The following is a 14,301-nucleotide window of genomic DNA, read 5'->3' on the forward strand; positions in this document are numbered from 1 at the left end:
AACATGTAACATGTTTTAGCTTTACGAACACAGACACGGAGAAGAGAGACACATCTGCTTTTATTTACATGATTAGACACAAAGAGACACGAGTACACGTAAACAAAGGGAAGATAACTTTGAGTTACTCAACAGCTTAAATGACACGTCAGCTAAACTCAGATAAAGGGAGGCAGCTCTTCACATATGGTTCCAGGGACAAAATTGTTACCAACTTCAAAGTAATAAATCCTTCAAAGTATTACAACAAAACTTCACAGTATTAAAAACTTAACATTGACAAATTTCCAATAATTTGATAACTCTTCATTTTTTTTTTAAACCCAAAACAAAGCATATTACCATTTGAACATAAAGGGCTTTGACATTAAAGACATTGCCAAGGCTGCTGCAAAGAAGGTATGTTCCCTCTCCCATGCTAGAAAATTACTCATATCTAAGCGTACCCTATATCTACAAAGCTATCATTCATCAACGCATAGAATATTGTTGCCAGATCTGAACTGGTACATCTACTGCTAGTCTCTCCCTCTTGAACAGGATTCAAAAAAGAGCTTCCAATCTAGTAGATTCCACACTGTTAACTTAGCTCCAACTCCTGTCTCATCACCACAGTTTTGTATCCCTGTGTCTGTTTGACAAGTATTTTATTGGAATGTGCTCTGATGAACTCGTAGAACTTGTACTCAATGCACTCCATATACATAATCCTGGAAAATCACACAAGCAACAAAATCCCACCCCTTCCCTGTAAAGGTCTCTAGATGCCAGAAAGTCTTTTACTCTAATAATTTCTTCTCGCATACTGTTAGACTTTGGAATTCCCTCTCTGTTTCCTGCTTCCCTGATTGTACTAACATGCAGAATTTTAAATGTAATGTGAACTGACACTTCATTTATCTCCTTGCGTAGTCCATTGCAAACATCGTCCCAAATAGTCGTTCTTTATGCCCAAGTGGGAATATGCCTTTTTTGGACTAAACTAGAATAAATAATAGTAATAATAATAATAATAATAATAATAATGAGCGACTATTTGGGATTATGTCTAACAGGGGAGTTGAGCGGTGAGATACCTTTTGACATTATATTTAACCTTCTGCAAGTTAGTACAGTCAGGGAAGCAAGAAACGGGGAGGTAATTCCAAAGTGTAGCGGTCTGAGGAAAGGAACTATTAGAGCAGAAGGCTTTCTGCCATCTAGGGACCTCTACAGTGGAGGCGTTTTACTGCTTGTAGGGTTGGTTGAGAGTTTGTACATAGGGCATAAGTGTTATGAGTTCATCCGAGCACATGCTATTAAAATACTTGTAAATCAGGTACAGGGATGCAACACTGCAGTGATGGGACAGAGGTTGGAGCTTGTCCGATAGTGTGAGACCTATTAGATTTGAGACTCGTTCTTGGACGGTGACTAAAAGGAAGAGACTAGTGGTAGATGCACCAACTCAGATGTGGCAATAATATTGTGTGCATGGGAAAATTGCAGCTTTGTAGAAGTATAAGTTGCTTATTGTGTAAGAATATTTGGGACATTCATAGAATTTTTTTTTTTTTTAACACAGGAATTACCACTTATCAAGGTCCAGAGGCCACTCGAGGATAAGGGTTAATGGGTATACATCAGTCAATGTGATTATAGCGTAGTAAACATAAGTAGTGGGAATTTTGTAAATTGGATTATTTAGGGGGACGGTTCATCAAGAACTTGTTTACATTGGACTTGAAGATAATCAGATTACTTACATTTCCCCATCCTTAATCTTCCTCTTATTGGTTTGACTTTAGATATAGGAAAATTAGTTGGAAATAAATGAACTAGATTTTATTTTCGGAATCAATTCATCCCAAATAAATTTTTTGATTTTATTATTTTGTTCTCGTTGGGAATGGGGCATCCTACTAGATGCGAGACATTCACCCGCTATCTTACACATTCAAATCAAGAGTTTATTTTAAGATTTTAACCATTTCTTTAAGTGCAATTCTTTGTATTTTGATTCACCGGGTATATTTGTTCAGGTAGTTTTTTTTATTTCTTTTCCATTTTCATGAGTCCGGTTGCTTCTATAATTGCTGGAACGATAGAAATCTTCCTAAGATTCCAATTTCTTTTCATATCATAAATAAGACCTTGGTATTTCGTTATTTTCCCCCTCTTAGCTCTGTTTAACCCAGCATCATTGGAGACACTAACTTCTACTAAGGTTGCTTCTTCCTCCTTGTCTCATATTACTATGTCAGGTTTAATAGCTCTGTTTTCAAATTACACAGCTGTATCAATTGCATAACCATAGTGGATGGTGTAGGACTTATTACCAACTGCTGTTGCTGGTAAACATGTTCCTAATACTTGCTGTTGCATTCGATATTCAACTTTTTACAGATTGTCCAGTGGAGATATTTACGCACTCCATTATCATTATCTTTATAGAATCTTAAAGTTGGATGTCAGGTGGCTCACACTCTCTGCTTCTGTGTGGCAGAACCTGCACTTGTTGTTATTGCTGAGACCACTCATCTTCTTAAAATCATTTGTCATCAAGCCTTGATCTTGGGCAGCCATTATCATTCTTTCCTTATCATTGTGGAGCGATCCTCGTTTTAACCAGTCTATGTATAACCCCATGGGCTGCACCACCCATTGTCGGGAGCAGAGTTGGACTGCACCTTAAAGGTAATCCCCATTCCCGACGACTTGAGCGTTACACTTTTAAAAATAAAAATAAAATAAAACATTTCAAATAAATTCAATATCTTTGCCTCTGGACGTTTCAAGCTTTCAACAGCCTTTAATCTTCTTCAGAACATTTCCAAAATCTTCTGAGAGCCTTTAAACTGTCAAACTTCTTACGAATTAAAAATCTTTAAACTGATGAACATTTCTTCATAACTCTGTCTCGTGATTTGATCTTTGTCTTCATTTTTTCTTTGTCTAATGGTTAGGGCCTTAATATCTATACCTGGCGCTCGCTGGTTGCTGGAACTCATTGTTTTTCCACTTGAATACACACCTCGTGCATAACCCTAAGTTCATGTGATGGTTTATGATGGCTGGTCGGTAACCTGACTACAAAGGTCATTCGGCTGATCGCCTGCTGTCAGACATTGGGGATGAGGACCGCTTTAACAGGCGTAGTGGGGCAGATTGCTGAAAAATATCTTTCACTTGGTGCTTGTATCACTAAGTGAAAGATTCTTATGGAATATTGAGATAACTTGCCCCACTAGAAGGGGCGTACCTCTCTTCGGCGGCAGCTAGAACATGGATCTGGGGAAGATTCATTTCACAACCGCAAGCAAACAACAAAGAATCACAAAGGCAATATTTTTAGTAACAAATAATTATTCAGAAGTTGTTACAGGTAGGTCTCTCTAAACTTGGGAAATCAGACTGATTTCTGGGTGCAGGATTATAATTGTTGGAATTAACTTTTCCAATCTGTTTCATCAAGCCGCTGGCAACACGAATCTCGACTTTCCACTTTTAAATTCTCCAACGAACTCTCTCAAACTGTTTGTTTTTCTGGCAAAAATATACTTTTTTATTATCTCTCTGTATGCCCCCCTCTCCTCTCTCTCTCTCTCTCTCTCCCTCTCTGTTTATCCAAATAATCAGGTCGATTAGAAAACGGTCACTGACCCCTTGGGTGGACATCCAAAACAATAAAATTCTTTATCTCTGTTTTCCTTACTCAACATCATTGCTTCTACATCTTTAAAAGAACGTTTCTTGTCATCCTCAATTATGAAAATTCAATTCTCCTCAGGGATAATATTTTTCCCGTCCTTCTCTCAATAAACCAGATGCTATTTTTTTTTTTCTGAATTTGTTTTTCTTGACTAAGTATCAACAGCAAGGCAACCCGGCGTTGTCTCGGGTCTACAGGTCTTGTTACATATAGGGCCTTCCTTATCTTTATAATCCTGGGTGAACTCATCTGGAAAACACTTGGCATGCTGTTGGCTGGCTCATTCTTCCAGTTTTATGGCTCCATGTGTGTTCTGTTCTGAATGAGTTATTTAAATTATGTCTCAAAGGAAAACGTAATTAATAAAAATTGAACAATAATAACCGAATCTAAAGTGGATCTTGGGTTTATTTTCGGCAGCCACATAACTCTCGCCTCACTTATTTTTGTCCTTTAGTTCTCACATCAAAGAGGGAAGACTTGCTGTTTTCTAGGTCAGAATCTGCAATTACAGAATCCCAAAAAAATGGGCTCTTTAATGGCAAAGCAGCCATATTAATAGAATTCTTTTAATACTTCTCCTGCCCACTTTATTAAACACATAATATCTGTTAAACCACTTTGTAGCTTCACTTTTTCTTTTCACCATCAAGTAATGCTTTGTGTCCCCCCTCCCCTTTATTTTTATTAAAAAAAAAACAACTTTTGTTGAGATTCTTGTTAAATTTTTCCTCTAGAAGTTTAGAGACATATTATTTTTTTATCATTTTGAATGTTGACCTTCTTTAGGTGTATCTTATCAAACCCAGGAGTCTTTCTGTTGAACTCTGGAAACTGCACAAAATTTAAAACAGAACTTCTTATTTAATCCATGAGGGTAGCATGCTCTCCTTCTGTCAGCCATAACTGGGTAAAAGTCTTAAACGATTCAAAATTCTATTATTCGTATCGCCTGCACTGAGGATTGAAGAGGGTTGAACCTTTGATCCCCCGAAGAGTGTTCCTGAATTTTAATTAGTACTTTATGTTACGCCATGGGTCTTTGCTGATTTCCCAACATCTCGTGTTGACTTCTTGATTCTTTCTTTTGCATCTTCCTCATCTTTTTCAAATAAATTGTCGGTTGTGTTTGCTTGTAGAAATTAGTCTTCAGTAATTACAATTAGCTATTTGATCTCAGCTTCATTTTTTTTAGATCAATAGCTAATCGTTCCAACAAATGCAAAAGTGAATATAATGGATCCAACTGAATTTGAATCTTTCTTTGCTCACTCCATCAATTATTTCAGCTGCTTTGAAAACTTTCCAACTGGATTATATGCATCATTACACTGGACTTAATTTTGGACTCCATTCTCTCTAATGAACTATTTTTGCCTTTTGGATTACCGTGAGAGAAATAATATGTGCGGTGTGTTTTTATATTATTTAACATATCCAACATTTTTTCACTTGTTTTTCTTGGCAATTATAGCATGGCTACAAATATAATTTGCTGATTTCTTTCTGTCCTCTGATGAGAAGAATAACAAGAATAGCATTCTTTGAAACTCTGCAGAATAAGGACTTTGTAAATTGGTTTTTTGGAGTATTCAGTCGAACAATAAATTTGGATTGTAAAGTTCAACTTACAAGTTTTAATTTTCTTTCTCTTATAATAAGCTCTACTCTCTATTGTGTATTGAGCTTTTTTTTATTAATAGCAATAGTTATTCCTTACATGTTTGTGCTATTTTTAGTAAATGCTAAAAATAAACTTGTTTTTTTTTTATAACATACACTTTGTCACAGTCTTTTTTTTTTTAGGCAATCATTGATTTTTTTTTCCACCTAAGCTTAAGCAAGAGGTAGTGTAGCAGTTACATTTTGATGAATTATTTTCTATGTGAACTTGTGCCATGGTCCCTGGCCTTGGAAAAACCATTTTAGACGATTATAGCATCTTTGAGTATTACCAAGAGCCACACCAACATTTAATATAAATTGGGTATGGAAGTGATGTTTTAGTGAAGGAAGAAAAAAAAAGCATATTTAAAATAAATCTTTCTGCCTATTAAAAAAAACCCTAGTTTACTATCTGTTTATTTACAGTGTGTGCTGGTCAACCCGTGTAGACTTAAATTCACCCCTTTCATCTTTATTATTTCTGGGGTCCTTGAAACTTAATGAATCCATTTCTTTTCTATTAGAGTTTCTTGTTCGAATTTCATTGGTTTTGCAGTCTCAAAAATTCAATGTTGAGTCAAACATTTGTTATACTCACATCCTGGCATGATATTATTGTAGAGTTTTAAAATTCAAATTCATGCCAAATTGATGGTTGAATATGATTAATTTTGTGCTCATTTTTGCATGAAATATTAATCATATGTAAGTGTGCATCGAATGGATATTATAATACTTAGTTCTCTGCACTTTATCATAACAAACGTCCATACAAAATTTCAGGCAGATCAGTCTAGTAGTTTCCGAGAAAGAAACACACACACACACACACACACACACACACACAAAATTCCTTTCATATAATAGTAGATAGATAGAAGCCTTTGTTCAGTCTCAGAAAATGGATACCCTCTGTAAGGATAAATAGATAACTACTGCTACTACTACTACTACTACTACTTTTCCCTTTTTAATGGGTTAAAAAGTTAAGTATAGAAATAAATGCTGATTACCTTTCGCTCCCTGCGCATTCAAATTAGCTTCTGGCTTGACTCTTGGTGCCGGTCTGTAAGATGCGGGATTCTCTGCCGAATGATACAACAGATTCAAATTCTGGCTTTTCTCTTGATTTAATTTGTTGTCCGGAGATGCGCGCAGATTTTGATTATGGAATATTTCAACCATTGATTTTCCTTTATGATTCTGAAAAAAAAAAAAACTTTAAAAAATTATTGGCAAAAAAAAAAAATTTTTTTTACATAAATAACCTCAAATTTTTGAGATGATGATTAATTATTTATATTATTAGGATTCTTTGGACTACTGTTCTGATCTAGAGTGTTATTTTCACAACATTTCAGTCAATGTAACCTCCGATTTTCTTCAGGTGTATCTTGCCGAACTTGGGAATCTGTCTGTTAAACTCAAGAATTAGAACTGCACGCCTGTGGAACTTAGAACTGCACGCCTGTGGAACTCTGTTCCGTCTGCCTGCTTCCCACCGGACTACAACTTGGATGTCTTCAAGTCCAATGTTAACAAATTCCCAATGAACCGCCCCCTTAAGTAAACACTTCATCAAATCTCCACACTAACGTAATGTACTTGCAATAACCCTTATCCCTGAGTGGCTTCTGGGCCTTGATAATTGGTGATCACTGTGTAAAAAAAAAAAATAAATAAATAATCTGCATGGAATTTCTTAGATGCTTTTTAAGCCACAAAAGTAACATATCTATGTCAAACTAACAAGACAATGCAACCTTAGAAACTTTTATAAAGCGAGGAAATAAACAGCCAAGAGAGAGAGAGAGAGAGAGAGAGAGAGAGAGAGAGAGAGAGAGAGAGATTTCTAACCAGCCCTACCGAGAGACACAAAAACGTATGTTCAACAACCTCCATCCTATGCCTTTGGTGAGAGGAGGAAAGTTGCAAAGGAATCTTCAATGACTTACAAACCTTCTTCATTTCGCAGACACATTCTTATGCACTAGCAAGAGTTAAATGAACAGATATGAACTGCAACTCGCAGCTATACATGCACTAACAAGAACAAGGTAAACCAACACACATACGCAGTGCCACTCTGCCAAATACTCACATATATTACTTATATACTTATTCACACTATTAACATAATGACTTGTAATTGAAAATAACTTTTTATCAATATAATTATAAAACTCTGTGGACCTTGCTTGCTTGTATCTTGTCTTCATTGATCGGGTGATTCCATCTTTTAAAAAAAGGGATTACAGGTGAATTATATATATATATATATATATATATATATATATATATATATATATATATATATATATATATATATATAGGCGTGGCTCAGAGACTAAGGAATGAGAGTGGCGAGTTATATATTTGGTTTCGATTTTAGCTGATGGTACCTGTCATATATATATATATATATATATATATATATATATATATATATATATATATATATATATATATATATATGTATGTATTAAGTTTTAATCTCACTACTATATATTAGGTTTAATATAAGAAATAGAAAATTGTCTCTATAATAATAAATACGTAATCTGCATGAATTAAGATATCATATTTAACCATATCTTATGACCGGGCAACGCCAGGTGGCCTGCTAGTATTCTTATAAAATTGTAGATATAAAAATGTTTTGTCATAAAATTTTGCTTTTCTCACTTTTTCATTTAGGAAAATCTGTTTATGGTTTAACTAGCACTTGCTACCTGGTGACCCTTCTGTTCGTTTGATATTTCGTTTATTTGTATTTTTATATGCTGCGTCCATTTAATTTGTTTTATTTCATTGTTTCGCTAAAACAATAACTTTTATAAACAATTTATATTAAAAGTCGGTGTGGTTTCTGGCCATACCTAAAGACGCTATCGTCATCCAAAATGGCCACGACACACTACTTTCGTATATTTATGCATCTTTAACCGATGTTTTAATTGCTAGCTGGCAACAAACTGCTTTTACCGACGTTTTAATTGCTAGCTGGCAACAAACTGCATTTACCGACGTTTTAATTGCTAGCTGGCAACAAACTGCTTTAACCGACGTTTTAATTGCTAGCTGGCAACAAACTGCATTTACCGACGTTTTAATTGCTAGCTGGCAACAAACTGCTTTTACCGACGTTTTAATTGCTAGCTGGCAGTAAACTGCTTTAACCGATGTTTTAATTGCTAGCTGGCAACAAACTGCTTTAACCTATTTTTTAATTGCTAGCTGGCAACAAACTGCTTTAACCGACGTTTTAATTGCTAGCTGGCAACAAACTGCTTTTACCGACATTTTAATTACTAGCTGGCAACAAACTGCTTTAACCAACGTTTTAATTGCTAGCTGGCAATAAACTACTTTAACCGACGTTTTAATTGCTAGCTGGCAACAAACTGCTTTAACTGACGTTTTAATTGCTAGCTGGCAACAAACTGCTTTTACCGACGTTTTAATTACTAGCTGGCAACAAACTGCTTTAACTGACGTTTTAATTGCTAGCTGGCAACAAACTGCTTTTAACGGACGTTTTAATTGTTAGTTGGCAGTAAACTGCTTTAACCGATGTTTTAATTGCTAGCTGGCAATAAACTACTTTAACCTACGTTTTAATTGCTAGCTGGAAACAAACTGCTTTTACCGACGTTTTAATTACTAGCTGGCAACAAACTGCTTTAACCAACGTTTTAATTGCTAGCTGGCAACAAACTGCTTTAACCGACGTTTTAATTGCTAGCTGGCAACAAACTGCTTTAACCGACGTTTTAATTGCTAGCTGGCAACAAACTGCTTTAACCTACGTTTTAATTGCTAGCTGGCAATACATTGCTTTAACCAACGTTTTAATTGCTAGCTGGAAATAAACTGCTTTTACCAACGTTTTAATTGCTAGCTGGCAACAAACTGCAAATAAACAGCAAATGTTTCATATTAACCAACTTCTCTCCTTTATCATTTGTTTGAGACACCTGTGACATATTCGTTGATACAAGAATACAAATGAACAAATGTGGTCACGTGAATCAAAAATGAAATAATAAAAGTGAATAGCAAATATTCAAATGATCGAATCTTAGCCCGACAGTTTATATATATATATATATATATATATATATATATATATATATATATATATATATATATATATATATATATGTATATATATATATATATATATATATATATATATATAGTAGCGTGGGTACCCGGCGTTACCCGGATGTTTGGAGGTGTGTGTGTGTGTAAGGGGGGGGGTAAAGTAAAGAATAAGCGAAGTAATAACCCTGTTTAAATATAAAAAAAAAACGATGTTAAACTTCTTAAAAAAATCGGAAAAACAAAAACAAAAAAAAAAAAGAAACAGCGAACAAACGTAAAACTTTAAAAAAAAATGAAATCGGTAAAACAAAAAGCAAAATAAAGGGGAAAAAAATTATGAGTATGTTCGGAAAAACGAAAACCAAAACCAAAACAAAAACAAAAAAAAACAGCGAAAAGCGAAGAAAAAAATGGCATAAATAATCCTTCAATTCGCTTAAGTCCATGGTGCGTTTAACCCATTAGAAAGCATAGAACGAAAAACAACGTTAAAATTCCATTCAAGTTTTTTTAAGCAACTACAAAACGAAATAAAGCGAAAAAAAAAATGGCATCGCCCAGTAGAAAGCATAGAATGTAAAGGAACGTTAAAATTCCATTCCAGTTTTTTTAAGAAACTACGAAGTAAAGAAAACCCAAACCGGTGTTCCTTCATAACTATCCCTTGTGAACGATCCCGGAAATGGTGTAAGTGGTGGAGGAGGGAGGAGGAATTAATTAGAGAGAAAAGATTTTACTACTTCCATTGATTTTAAACAATTGTAGCAGTAAACTCTGAGCAGAAAAAAATATAGGAATCTACGATTATCAAGGAAGTGGAGAGGTAATATGCCTATAACACACCGCAGACACTGTGCTGCAGTTTGTGCATATTACATTTGCATAAAATGTCTTGATTTTTAATCCTATTAAGGTCAAAATCCTAGGGGAAAAATGAGTTCATTTTATATATATATATATATATATATATATATATATATATATATATACATATATATATATATATATATTAAATATATATATATATTAAATATATATATATATTAAATATATATATATATTAAATATATATATATTAAATATATATATATTAAATATATATATATATATATATATTAAATATATATATATTAAATATATATATTAAATATATATATATATTAAATATATATATATATTAAATATATATATATATATATTAAATATATATATATATATATTTAATATATATATATATTTAATATATATATATATTTAATATATATATATATATTTAATATATATATATTTAATATATATATATATATATATTTAATATATATATATATTTAATATATATATATATTTAATATATATATATATATTTAATATATATATATATTTAATATATATATATATATTTAATATATATATATATTTAATATATATATATATATATATATATATTTAATATATATATATATTTAATATATATATATATATTTAATATATATATATATATATATTTAATATATATATATATATTTAATATATATATATTTAATATATATATATATTTAATATATATATATATTTAATATATATATATATATATTTAATATATATATATATATTTAATATATATATATATTTAATATATATATATATATTTAATATATATATATATATATTTAATATATATATATATATTTAATATATATATATTTAATATATATATATATTTAATATATATATATATTTAATATATATATATATTTAATATATATATATATTTAATATATATATATATTTAATATATATATATATTTAATGTATATATATATTTAATATATATATATATATATATATTTTATATATATATATATTTAATATATATATATATATTTTATATATATATATATTTAATATATATATATATATATTTAATATATATATATTTAATATATATATATATTTAATATATATATATATTTAATATATATATATATTTAATATATATATATATTTAATATATATATATTTAATATATATATATATATTTAATATATATATATATTTAATATATATATATATATTTAATATATATATATTTAATATATATATATATTTAATATATATATATATTTAATATATATATATTTAATATATATATATATTTAATATATATATATATATTTAATATATATATATTTAATATATATATATATTTAATATATATATATTTAATATATATATATTTAATATATATATATATATATTTAATATATATATATATTTAATATATATATATATATATTTAATATATATATATATTTAATATATATATATATATTTAATATATATATATAGTTAATATATATATATATATTTAATATATATATATATATTTAATATATATATTAAATATATATATATTTAATATATATATATATATTTAATATATATATATTTAATATATATATATATATATATTTAATATATATATATTTAATATATATATATATTTAATATATATATATATATATATTTAATATATATATATATATATTTTATATATATATATATATATTTAATATATATATATATATATATATATATATATATATATATATATATATATATATATATATATATATATATATATTAATTACATTTTCACCCCAAACAAGGCACATTCCCACTTTGGTGTAGGGGGCTACTATCAGGGGAAACATCTACTGGGGTACTATGTAGGGATTAGGGCAGCGAGATGTTGGTTCACATTGCACTTGAACTTATGCATGTCAGTACAGTTGGGGAAGCAGTGACCTGGAATGGAATTCCAAGTCTACGTAATCTGCATGAATTAAGATATCATATTTAACCATATCTTATGACCGGGCAACGCCAGGTGGCCTGCTAGTATTCTTATAAAATTGTAGATATAAAAATGTTTTGTCATAAAATTTTGCTTTTCTCACTTTTTCATTTAGGAAAATCTGTTTATGGTTTAACTAGCACTTGCTACCTGGTGACCCTTCTGTTCGTTTGATATTTCGTTTATTTGTATTTTTATATGCTGCGTCCATTTAATTTGTTTTATTTCATTGTTTCGCTAAAACAATAACTTTTATAAACAATTTATATTAAAAGTCGGTGTGGTTTCTGGCCATACCTAAAGACGCTATCGTCATCCAAAATGGCCACGACACACTACTTTCGTATATTTATGCATCTTTAACCGATGTTTTAATTGCTAGCTGGCAACAAACTGCTTTTACCGACGTTTTAATTGCTAGCTGGCAACAAACTGCATTTACCGACGTTTTAATTGCTAGCTGGCAACAAACTGCTTTAACCGACGTTTTAATTGCTAGCTGGCAACAAACTGCATTTACCGACGTTTTAATTGCTAGCTGGCAACAAACTGCTTTTACCGACGTTTTAATTGCTAGCTGGCAGTAAACTGCTTTAACCGATGTTTTAATTGCTAGCTGGCAACAAACTGCTTTAACCTATTTTTTAATTGCTAGCTGGCAACAAACTGCTTTAACCGACGTTTTAATTGCTAGCTGGCAACAAACTGCTTTTACCGACATTTTAATTACTAGCTGGCAACAAACTGCTTTAACCAACGTTTTAATTGCTAGCTGGCAATAAACTACTTTAACCGACGTTTTAATTGCTAGCTGGCAACAAACTGCTTTAACTGACGTTTTAATTGCTAGCTGGCAACAAACTGCTATTACCGACGTTTTAATTGCTAGCTTGCAATAAACTGCTTTTACCGACGTTTTAATTGCTAGCTGGCAACAAACTGCTTTAACCGACGTTTTAATTACTAGCTGGCAATACATTGCTTTAACCAACGTTTTAATTGCTAGCTGGCAATAAACTGCTTTAACTGACGTTTTAATTGCTAGCTGGCAACAAACTGCTTTAACCGATGTTTTAATTGCTAGCTGGCAATAAACTGCTTTTACCGACGTTTTAATTACTAGCTGGCAACAAACTGCTTTAACTGACGTTTTAATTGCTAGCTGGCAACAAACTGCTTTTACCGACGTTTTAATTGCTAGCTGGCAGTAAATTGCTTTAACCGATGTTTTAATTGCTAGCTGGCAGTAAACTGCTTTAACCGATGTTTTAATTGCTAGCTGGCAATAAACTACTTTAACCTACGTTTTAATTGCTAGCTGGCAACAAACTGCTTTTACCGACGTTTTAATTACTAGCTGGCAATAAACTGCTTTAACCGATGTCTTAATTGCTAGCTTGCAACAAACTGCTTTAACCGACGTTTTAATTGCTAGCTGGCAACAAACTGCTTTAACAGACGTTTTAATTGCTAGCTGGCAACAAACTGCTTAAACTGACGTTTTAATTGCAAGCTGGCAACAAACTGCTTTTACCGATGTTTTAATTGCTAGCTGGCAGTAAACTGCTTTAACCGATGTTTTAATTGCTAGCTGGCAATAAACTACTTTAACCTACGTTTTAATTGCTAGCTGGCAACAAACTGCTTTAACCGACGTTTTAATTGCTAGCTGGCAACAAACTGCTTTAACTGACGTTTTAATTGCTAGCTGGCAACAAACTGCTTTTACCGACGTTTTAATTGCTAGCTGGCAATAAACTGCTTTTACCGACGTTTTAATTGCTAGCTGGCAACAAACTGCTTTAACCTACGTTTTAATTACTAGCTGGCAATACATTGCTTTAACCAACGTTTTAATTGCTAGCTGGCAACAAACTGCTTTAACTGACGTTTTAATTGCAAGCTGGCAACAAACTGCTTTTACCGACGTTTTAATTACTAGCTGGCAATAAACTGCTTTAACCGACGTTTTAATTGCTAG

General features: G+C 31.1%; 1 protein-coding gene across 2 annotated transcripts in view; it reads right to left on the reverse strand.

Moving 5' to 3' along the window:
* Positions 1 to 14,301, reverse strand: part of LOC145246642 (uncharacterized) — a 43,970-nt gene that overhangs the window by 2,262 nt on the left and 27,407 nt on the right. For both annotated transcript variants that reach the window (XM_080108345.1, XM_080108346.1), the window contains one exon: positions 6,370 to 6,559. In XM_080108345.1, the coding sequence (XP_079964471.1) occupies positions 6,370 to 6,559 (190 nt within the window). The remainder of the gene's footprint in view (positions 1 to 6,369; positions 6,560 to 14,301) is intronic.

This window comes from Euprymna scolopes, chromosome 24 (assembly GCF_053919585.1).
Source record: "Euprymna scolopes isolate OS-2025 chromosome 24, ASM5391958v1, whole genome shotgun sequence".
Classification (NCBI taxonomy): domain Eukaryota; kingdom Metazoa; phylum Mollusca; class Cephalopoda; order Sepiida; family Sepiolidae; genus Euprymna; species Euprymna scolopes.